The 10,655-nt window shown below is 48.5% G+C and overlaps 1 protein-coding gene across 3 annotated transcripts in view; it reads right to left on the reverse strand.

Annotated features, from left to right (window-relative positions):
* The window catches only part of ETV5 (ETS variant transcription factor 5), a 69,726-nt gene extending 64,326 nt beyond the window's left edge, over positions 1-5,400 (reverse strand). Inside the window, exons 1-5 of one of the 3 annotated variants that reach the window (XM_069089375.1) lie at positions 5,179-5,400; positions 1,930-2,075; positions 1,703-1,790; positions 1,539-1,586; positions 1,393-1,443 (exon numbers count right to left, since the gene is read on the reverse strand). In XM_069089375.1, the coding sequence (XP_068945476.1) occupies positions 1,393-1,443; positions 1,539-1,586; positions 1,703-1,790; positions 1,930-1,974 (232 nt within the window). In that variant the 5' untranslated portion in view covers positions 1,975-2,075; positions 5,179-5,400. Of the gene's footprint in view, positions 1-1,392; positions 1,444-1,538; positions 1,587-1,702; positions 1,791-1,929; positions 2,076-5,025; positions 5,129-5,178 lie in introns of those variants that run through there. The other 2 variants (XM_069089377.1, XM_069089376.1) reach the window with 2 other exon arrangements.
* Positions 5,401-10,655: the final 5,255 nt, after the last annotated feature.

Genomic DNA, 10,655 nt, shown 5'->3' on the forward strand with positions numbered 1-10,655 from the left:
ACACACACACACACACACACACACACACACACACACACACACACATACACACACACACACCCTTCGATCATTTCCTAGGCAGACAGGGAGAAATTGCATCTGTGCCTGGCTCAGGTGTTTGCTATCACAAACGATGACTAAGAGCTATGATTTTCTCCATGATGCAACTCTCCAGAGGGGCACCATTTTCTTCCATTTTCTCTTAGCCGTGCTCACTTGCTGGTGACTAATGCTCTCTCGAGCAGCTCTGCACTGCTCAAATTTCATCAGCAGGCTCTGTCCTTGACGGCCTCTTGGCCCATAAAAGCTACCAAACCTGTTGAGGGCAGCAGTGAAAAAATGAGGGCTAAAGGAACCATCTCATTGTGCACCAAGAGCTGCCTTGTGTTTTCACCATTATGTTTTATTACCCCTGATGTAATGAACAATTAGTGCTCATTTTAAGGAAAAAAACTGCAAATGAGAAATCTGGAGAGCCCTGCCTTTGACAGAGCAAGGGCAGCAGGGTTAGAAGCAAATGCCCTAGCAATGTGGTCATGCACCACAGCGCTCAAGCTCCTTTAATGTCAAGGCAGAAACAAGACCCAATGGCCTTTATTGTCGCAGAATGAAACAATGATTACCCAGGATTTGGGGGGTGGGGAGGGCTCGGGCATTTGTCAGAGAAAGACATGCATAGAAAATGAACTGGGGGCAGAGATTCAATAGACCCCCCAAAGCCAGCAGTTGACAGCCTTGAATGGGTGCCTGTATGATGTCCCAATCTTCACTACCTGCCTACAGCAATCAAGGGAGGTTCAGCAAGGCCTGAGACCCTCACTACAAGAGCCTCAGATGATTATGGTACCTGACTCCAGGGTACACATTTTAGAAATAGCTTCAGTGGGATTACCTTCCCGTAAAATCCCTTTGAAATTCTGTTATACCTTTAAGGATTGCCAGGGTCCCAAACCTTTAACAGCAAACTTAGCTAGCTAAGCTGGGCCTCAGACAACACCCTTGGAATTGATCCCTGGGCCAGTCCTCAAAGACTTCTCTCCTCCCCAAGCTGGGAAAACCTGTGAGAGTTTGCACTGGCAGGAGCAGCCTTTGAGAACACAATTTTGCTGCCACATTACAATGAGACATTGGAGTATGACTAAGGTATGAAACTGTGTTGTCTGTGTTAAGCAAAAAAAAATTCAACTAAGCCCATTCCCCAAACATTGCAGTTAAGTGATACATTACTAGTGATTCCATCAGTAATTGGATGATATGTTAGGATGCCTAGAAAACAAATGGTGCTTTGTCAACAGTGAAGGAGTATACAAAGGTCAGCAAGGATTATTATTTTTTTTTTTATCACTGAGAGTTCAAAGGAGATCAACAAACAATAAGTAGGAAGGTGCTTACGGTTATCAGACTGAAAATCTGGGACAAACTGTTCATCATCCGGAACTTGTGCTGGGGGGGAAAAACACAATTTAGACCTTTACATTTACATGAAAATGTGCAGTCAAATATTTTGCATGCAAAAAATGGACAGCAGAGAAACTTGCCTTCAGCTAACCAGGCTTCCTGGAGTTGGCTGAGATCCTGAAACAACTCTGGAATTGAAAATAACAAGAAGACAAAGGAAGTTACAAGCTACTTGGGAAAAGGAGAAGTCTCCTTGCTGCCCTGCTCGGTTTAGGCGATGCTAGAATACAGGCCAGCACACTACCTTCGGAATCGTGAGCCAGATCTGTGTCCAAGAACTTTCTCTTTCTGTCAATCACAGGCCTTGCTCGATAGTCCTCAGGGTGTGATTTCTGAAAGAAGCGAAGAGTGGCAAGCTAAAGCCTCCCCTGAAGCACCAGGCTTTGGAGAGAGGTGGCACCATTAACTACATAAAGGGAAGGCTCCCATTTGAAGGACTCCAAACGCAAACAAAAGGCCACATAAACTTACCCCAGGGGCCATAAAAGGGACTTGCTGATCATAAAAACCATCCATTGTGCTTCAAATGTCTTCAATATCCCTCTGAAAGGTTTCAGCATTGAGTAACTCCTGGTTTAAAGGGGTTCGGTCGTTATGGGAATCTCGCAGATTTCAAACTGAGAAACAGAAAGAGAGAAAGAATTCTAAGCCGAGGGTTTTTTTAAGCTCTCCAAGAGAACATCCCCTTTCTTGGTGACTCTCAAAGGTCTCTTACAGCCACTAACTTCTGTGCTTGATTAAAAGCATCAAAAATACGACATTTAAAAGACAAATCTATTTGCCTATCCTGTCTTTTCCTAGACTGATTTTAATCAGAGGCTCGCTACCCTTTGACAAGTCGGGAATGGAGCCCGGGAGGGGGGAGGAAGAATCCACATTTCAAAAGCATTCATCGAAGGTCATCGTGAAATGGTAGTGAGGGTGTTTATAGTGGTTATTTATAGACAAGTAGCATCTTGACAGAGACTAGCTAGTGGAGGAAGCAAAGAAACGCCGAGCTCAAGCATTCAGTGATTGCCAAATTGAAAGTCAACTACCGAGAAAAAGCATCTCGCATGAACATTTAACAGGAAAATGTTTGCACCTAATTTTTTCAACAACACAACTATCTCACTTCAATCCATTCTCATTCCTGACTTTTGGCTTCCAAATCTACTCTAAGCCATCAGAGTAGGTGCAGGGGCCACACCTTTGTGATATAAACGGCAGAGACCAGTTCAAAGAAAACTATGGAATGGATACCACTAGACAAATTTCCAAGGGCTTTTTTGCACTTCAAAAGGCTTGTGAGCTGACAGATTCACAAATGTAGTTGTTTATTAAGCAGAATTTAATTTCTGGTTAACAGGCATTAAGGAAACTAAATTAAAACTCCTTTAGGCGATTTGAAAGAAGGGAAGATGAGAATCATCAGATAGCTACCTTAATTTGGAAAAAATAAAACCATAATTTTAAGAAGATTCTTTCCAATACATTCTAAAGGCAGAAAAAAAAAGCAACCAAGAAAGGGAAAGAATTTTGCTTTATTTATTCAATTACAATTTTAGCTTTCCCTCGATTAAGGAACAATTTTCCTATCGAGTTAAAATAATAAATTTTCCAGTAGGTGATAACCATGAGATTGCTTTGAATACTTGTTATAAAAGCAGATGAAATGTTCATAACTATGGAGAATCCCAAGGCTGCCACATTCCCCTCTCTGATTATTGGCAATGAGAATCAGCTATTAATACAAGCCAAGGATGGGAAGGCGGGAGGGGAGGGACAAAGCACAACGCACATTTCATAACTTTGCAAGGGAAAAAAAATAAGAAAAAAGAAACCCTCTCTATCCACACAGAACGAAAACTTTCAGCCTTCCCTCCCTCCTTCTCCAATGTTTCCAAAGGTTATGCAAAAATCTCAAATGCTCTAGCAGAACATAAAAGAATTCGACGATTTCTTTCCCACTTTCCACAATCTGTCACACTCTATAGTTTAAGTGTGTGTGTGTGTGTGTGTGTGTGTGTGTTCGGGGACAAGGGCGGTGAGATATTTTTAGTCTTATTATGAAATACATTACAGAATCCTTCACCATGAAATACAAAGATATTTTCCAGATTCGGAGGTAATCTCTCTTAAGCAGATCTTAACAGTTAAGCGTCCAGAAAATAAACTCCATTTTTTTTTGTTTAAATTAATTACTTTGAATGTAAGCAAGCTTTCCTTCTGGAGCTCAAACTACTTCCTTCTTTTTGCACCCAAGAAAACTAACAGTCAAACAGTCCAATTAAGGTCCCCTCCCCCACGACACAAATCTGGCTTTGCTTTTATGAATGGCAGAGCCAGCAGCAGCAGCAGGTAGAGACTGTAACTGGATCCCTAGCGTAGGGCCCCATTCACAAAACAAGACACACTTCCACCAAATTCCCAGCTTTCCCCATTCAAGAAAACTCCTTCCGATGTGCCCCCGCCCCCACCTCCAATTCACTAACTGCCTTGAGGCACGGCCCCGGCCCCTCCCCCTCCCCGTTTTAGGCAGAAAGCTCAAAGCTATACACACACGCGCGCGCGCACACACACACACACACACACACACACTCACACACACACTGACAGAGGGGGGAGAAGGGAGGAGGGCGGTGTATGGCGAGCAGGAAAAAGAAACCCGCTTCATTCATAAAGTCACCCACATTCATAAAAACTTGCAGCCGCAACCGCGGCTGATCTTCTCCCACGTTCACCTTAGCGGTGCGGGGGTCTGGCCCGCTGCATCCCCACAAAAGTGGCCTCTCTCCCCGCCGCACCGCCTTCCAAATTTAATTTCGGCCCGAAAGCCCCCCCAGAAAATGGGGCCTGACAGCCAGGCCCCCAAGCTCGGCTCCCCGGCCACGGCTTTGAACCTGGGCAGCCCCTCTCCCGACCCGAGAACCTTTTCAAAGTCTCTTCGCTTTGCTGGGTACCGTCCAGCTCGGTCATCACCCCAGTCTCCCCTACCCCCTCAAACCTGTGCACCCCTAAATCGTACTTCAATCTCAGGTCCCCGGGGACCTCCCCCGAGCCACGTCTGAAGGACCTCAACCTTCCCTGGTGCTCAGGCACCCCATCTCATTTCGGGCTCCCCCCAACCTCGCACTCAGGTTCAACCCCTGGCCCCCCAGGGATCCCCCAACTCCCTTCAAGCTGCCAGAGAAGCCCTCCACCCCTTCTCAATCACTCCACGAACCCCCAACTGCCCTAATGTCCCCCCAATTCCCATCAGGTCTCTCAGGGAGCCCTCACCCTCCTTTCAGATCGACTCCGGGAACCCCTAAATTTCTCGAGCCCCGAGGTGGCCCACAGACTCTTCTCGGGGCCCTCAAAAGCCCCCAAGCTGGTTCCCTTAGCGCCCCCAAATCCCCGAGGCTTCCAGGAGCCCCCAAACTGCCAGCTGACCCTTCCGCAGGCCCCCACTCTCCCCGGCCCCCCGACGCACCCCTGGCCAGGAGCCAGGACCCCCCCCCCCCTGGCCGTCCCCCCCCCCCCCCCCCCCCCCCCCCGCCCAGGTGCCAGGACCCCCTCCCGCTTGGCCGCCCCCCCCCACCTCACCTGCCCCCCAGGCTGCGCTGCGCGCTGGGTCCGAGGCCATGTCCGTGACCGGCAGACGCAGACCCGTTACGGCCCCCGGTCCCGTTAGGCCCCGCCCTCTCCGGAGGCGCGGCCCCGCCCCCGCCCGCACCTGGGCGCGTGCCCGGGTCTCACCTGCGCGCGCCCCCGCCGCCTGCGCGCACTCCCGCCTGAAAGGAGCGCTCCGGGCAGGGGCTCCGACCGGCCGGCTGCCCGCCTCACTCGCACTGGTCCCTGGCCCCGGCCCGGCTCGGCGCTGTCCCGAAGCCCGTTTGCCCGCCCGCGCCGCCCTGCCGCTGCTATCGGGCCGCCTCGCCGCCTAGCTCCCTCGGGCGCTGCAGCCGCCAGCCCAGCGAGCGCAGCAGCCGCCCCCGAACTGGCTGGGCCTCCGCAGCCCCCCGCCGAGCCCAGCCCGGCCCCCCTCCTCCCGCCTCTCCGCCTCTCCCATTGGCCCGCAGCCCCGCCCGTGCCTGTCCATCAGCGCTTGTTTACCCCTTCAGCGGGCCAATGGCGCGGGGCCGGCGCGCCAGCCCCGCTGGGGATTGGGCCGACCGCATGTCCCGACCCGCCTCCTCGGCGGGGGAGAGGGGTCGTTTTACATAATTTATGCACAGAGGGCCCGGGCCAATCACCGCGCTCTGGTTTACATAATGTGGTTCGGACGTTTTTCATTCATAAAAAAAAGCGACCTGAGGGAGAAGCTTCGCTGAGTCAGTGAAGCCTTTAAAGGGGCCGACTGAAGGAAAAGAAGACTGGGGGTAAATTTAACGCCGCTTAGCCTAGGGTAGGAGAGACCTGGGTGAAACCTGAGGGACCATTTCATCTCAGGATTAGGCCGGAAGATGCAGACCTGGAAGGGATCTCAGAAATGAGTCCCCTTAGTTTTTACAAATGGGGAAACTGAGGCTCTGAATGGTTAAATGACTTGTCCTAGGTCTCACAGACAGAGGCTGGAAAAACTGACACTTGAACCTAATTCTATAATCAATCAAAGAGCATTTCTTTTCCAAGTGTTTTTCTCCTCGCTCCTGTTCTCCCGAGACCCCACTGCCCTTCTCTAGGGACCCTCCTTGTCTCTGTGCCCTCCCCTTTTTTCTTCCCCTCCCCCCACCCTAGAGTGGGGGAGGGGTGGGGAGAGGGTGGGGACAGGCCGGGGCTGCTCCCTGCTTCCTTTGCAGCCTGGCTTTCATTCGCAGCTGCAGCAAACAGTGCAAAGTTATCTCCTCGGAATGGAAGGAAGAATGGAAGAATTCGTCATTCTGGCCAAAAAAGAAACTCGCAGACAGACCTGGGCATGTGGCCCACTGAGAAAAATACACAGTGGAACCGAGTCGCTTATTGTTAATGGCTTTTAAGCAGCCCCTTAATTGATTAACCTCGCTTGGGCTGGGAGTGGAGCAGGGAAAGAGGAGCTTCTCAAAAACCTTCTTTGTGGCTGTCTCTTTAATTAAAACTTGAGTTCACAGCTACATGTTAAATCCTATTTCCCCCCATCAATTTAGACGGAGCTGAAAGTCAGGGTAGAGTCGGTGAGTAGGGCTCCCCAAACCCTTTCTTCCATTGTTTCTATAAACTTTTATCTGACACAAGCAAAGGAAGGGCCCTGAAATTGGAGGCCAAGGGACACAGATTCGGGGCTAGAGGGGACCTCGAATCTTAATGACGTCGTTTTACATTATCCAGGGAGGGGGAGCGAACCCATGGACCCACTGCTTACCTCCAGTGTGACCTTGGCTTGGTCACTTCCTTCCAATAGTCTGGGTTTCCTCCTCTACACACACACACACACACACACACACACACACACACTACCCAGAGGTCAGGGCGGGAGGGGGGGAGACTACGTGATCCTGAGGTCCTTTTGCAGCCCAGAGGGTTTACTCTGATCCTGAGATCTTTGCTTAAGTCACACCATAAAGTCAACCAACCATGAATCCCTTGGACACCAGGATCCGTAGTTAGCATTCTAGCCTCGCCTGGCTGTTTTCAATGGAAGGAGTGTGAGATGCTGCATTTTGGTATTCAGTCCTGTACAGCTGGGGAAGGATGGAGGGTACTGGGGTCTACCAGCCAAATAGGCATTAAGTGCAGTTGCTGGGATTCTTAACGCCGCGTTCCTTCAAACAAGTAAACAAATCAGCCTCTTCCCCTCCCCCAGGTCCCTCTCCAATGTTGGGAGCCCACACAATGGTGCAGAGTAAGACCTTGCGATACTCTTCCGGCAGGACAAGCCAACTGCCAGGGCTGTATGCTGGGGAGCATGCTGTCTGAGCTCTTCTCCCGGTGTGATTTGGCACGCCTCCCTGCCTAACAACCCAAGAGATAAAGCTAGCCAGCACCCTTGGGAGAGGGAAAAGGGGAGATGGGCAAGCAAATGGCAGAGGGGCCCGGAGCTCGGCCAGCCACTGGGAGCCCCAGATGGGTCTTTTGCTCTTCGGTAGAGGCTGTCCCCCATGCCAGGAATGCACTGGCCCCTCATTCCTGCCTCTTAGAATCCCTAGTTTAGCTTGATGCTACCCTTCCAGAAGAGCTTTTGTCCTGATTCCCCTCCCCCACAGTGGCTAGTCTCCCACCCTTGCCCCCAAATTCCTTTGTACTTTGTTTTTATGATGTAGTTACTTAGGGTCATGGATCTTAGACCTACAATTAGAATAAGATTCAGAAGCAATATAACCCCCCCCCATAATACAAATGAGGAAACTGAGGCCCAAGGAGTTAAGGTGACTTGTCCAAGGTCACACAGGTAGTAAACATCAGAGGAGGGATATGAACCCAAGTCCAGTGACTCCAGAGATGATGCACAAAGTATACCTTTGTGTACTCTGAGAAAATGTAAGCTTCTTGAAGACAATTTGTGTTTTCTCTGTATTAGCTTATTCTGAGTTTGGATTCTTGGAGGCAGCTAGGTGGTGGCAGTGGAAGGCCTGAGTTCAAATCCAGCCCCAGAAACTTCTTTAGCTGTGTGACATTGGGCAAGTCACTTAACCTCTGTTTGCCACTGGAGAAGGAAATGGCAAACCAGTCCAAGAAAATCCCATGAACAGAGGTCCACAGGGTCAGGAAGAATTGGACATGACTAGAAATGAGCAATTGTAATGGGAATGCAAATTTGGAAGATCTTCCCTGCCCCTAGGCTAAAATGCACCTGAAGCCTGGGGAGGGAGGCTTGTTTTTCAGTAGATACTTCTTGATTGGCCAGTGAGTCAATAAGGTTGTTACATTCTCTGAGCCAGGAGAAGGCTATATAAGCCCTGATGTGAAGCTTTGTTTTGGGACTCACTTTGAGAAGTGTTCTGTGATTTGATCTGAATTCTAGGAAGCCGTTGTTGAGAGTCTCCCGGCTTTGAAAAACCCAGATGTGGAAACCCAGATGTTGACTGGGTATGGATGTAATGGTTGGACAGTTTGGAAATCTGTCTACTTGATCTGTTAATGTCTTGATAATTCTGTCTGTATGTTTTGAAGTTTGGGGTGCTGACCTTTTTCCCCTGAACAAGGTAAATGATATATGTCTGACTGATTAAAGTAAGCTTGTTAACCCATTTTGAGTTGCTTTCCTTTAACAAAGCAGATCCAAGAACCTGTATTGCTAGCAGCCACCCTGGGGACACCGGGGTGCTTGCTGCTACAACCTGAAGCCTGGGGTGGGAGGCTTGTTTTTCAGTAGATACTTCTTGATTGGCCAGTGAGTCAATAAGGGTGTTACATTCTCTGAGCCAGGAGAAGGCTATATAAGTCCTGATGTGTAGCTTTGTTTTGGGGGCTCACTTTGAGAAGTGTTCTGTGATTTGATATAGATTCTGGGAAGCCGTTGTTGAGAGTCCCCCGGCTTTGAAAAACCCATATGTGGAAACCCAGATGTTGACTGGGTATGGATGTAATGGTTGGACAGTTTGGAAATCTGTCTACTTGATCTGGTAATGTCTTGATAATTCTGCCTGTATACTTTGAAATTCGGGGTGCTGACCTTTTTCCCCTGAACAAGGTAAATGATATATGTCTGACTGATTAAAGTAAGCTTGTTAACCCATTTTGAGTTGCTTTCTTTTAATAAAGCAGATCTAAGAACCTGTGTGAGCAGCCACCCTGGGGACACCGGGGTGCTTGCTGCTACAGCAACCACAACAGAAATTCCCAGAAATTGCCTGATATGGTTCCTGGGATGGAGTAGGTTCTTAGTACCTACCATTAAGTGGCTAGAGGTTAGAGACTTCAATTTCAATCCTGCAGAATGACCCTGGGCAAGTCATTTAACCTCTGGAGATAATGACATCATCCACCTCCAGGGGGTATTTGTGTATGTGGGGGGGGGGGCCTAATGTGAGATCATCTCTGTAAAACATTTTATAAACCTGAAATCATTACATAAATGCTATTATTGTTAATACTAATTGTAATTTTATCTACGATTATTAATATAATAATAATTATTATTCATAATAAATATTTTATTCTTTAAAAAAAAATCCAATCCCATTCACTCTTTGCTTTATTTTTCAACCATCTCACCTTCCACCCAATTTAAGAAACTCCAGGAGCAATAAACAAACACAAAATTTCCACCCAAAGCTGCACCCAATGTAACAGACCTCTTACATTACATGGGCTGTGTAGGAGCCAGAAACATCAACCCAAATACACAACACAAATACAGGCAGGATCAACCGATCCTGTTAGTGTAGAGAGGCCATGGTTGGGACCTTGCCACCCTGTTTGAATTTGGGATATTCTAGAGTGTTGCCTAAGAGAAACACAGAGAATGAATGATTTGCCCAGAGTGTGAGAGGTGAAATTCGAACTCAGCACTCTAAGTTCAATAGAAACAAAGTAAAAGCTGGCCCCATTTTAGTTCTATACACAACTTCTTTTCCCTGCAGTTCTTTCTCTCACAGCTCAAATATGTGGATGTGACAGCTTTGGTCATACCCCCCCCCCCCCCCCTCCACCCCAACAAGTCTCTAGGCGAGTATCTGGAGTCCTAACCATTGTCCAGTCCTGCTGCAGGGTGACGAAATCTCCCGATGTCCTGGTAGGGAAAGTCACTCTGACTTCGCTAAAGCCTATTTCCCCCAATGTCAAATGGAGCAGCTTCACAGGACCTCCACGGTCCTGACATTTCTGTTTTCAGGACCCTTCTCGTTCTGCCATTCTACCCTCCTGATACTTCCCAGCTCTGACAGTCTGTTCTGTCTCTTCCCAGCTAATAGTCTAAGGGCTCCATGAATTCTTTCACCCTTTATTTTGAGGCTCCTTTCTAACTCACATTCTATACCCTAACCATCACCCTAGCAGGCTGGAAACATTCCTTGGTTTTACTTTGTTTGGTTTTCCATCTGTCACAGATAATAGCACAGGGTAAAAGGTGTTCATTAGATGCCCCTTGTTCTCAACATATGACTTAGCAACCTCATTTTCTGGTCATTGGTAGGGAGGTGTCTGTCCAGACCAGTGATTCTATCAGACAATTTCCAGGGAGGAAACTCCATCCACCAGTAACCCTTCTGGCTATGTTATCTTTAGAGAATTAGATTTGGGGGGCATACAGAAGTTTAAACGGCTTGCTGGAGGTCACACAGACCACATATGACCATATGTGTGAGTGTGTGTTCATG

Source organism: Petaurus breviceps, unplaced genomic scaffold (assembly GCF_028583685.1).
Source record: "Petaurus breviceps papuanus isolate PSGF00001 unplaced genomic scaffold, PetGlider_PUasm1.0 186, whole genome shotgun sequence".
Taxonomy (NCBI): domain Eukaryota; kingdom Metazoa; phylum Chordata; class Mammalia; order Diprotodontia; family Petauridae; genus Petaurus; species Petaurus breviceps.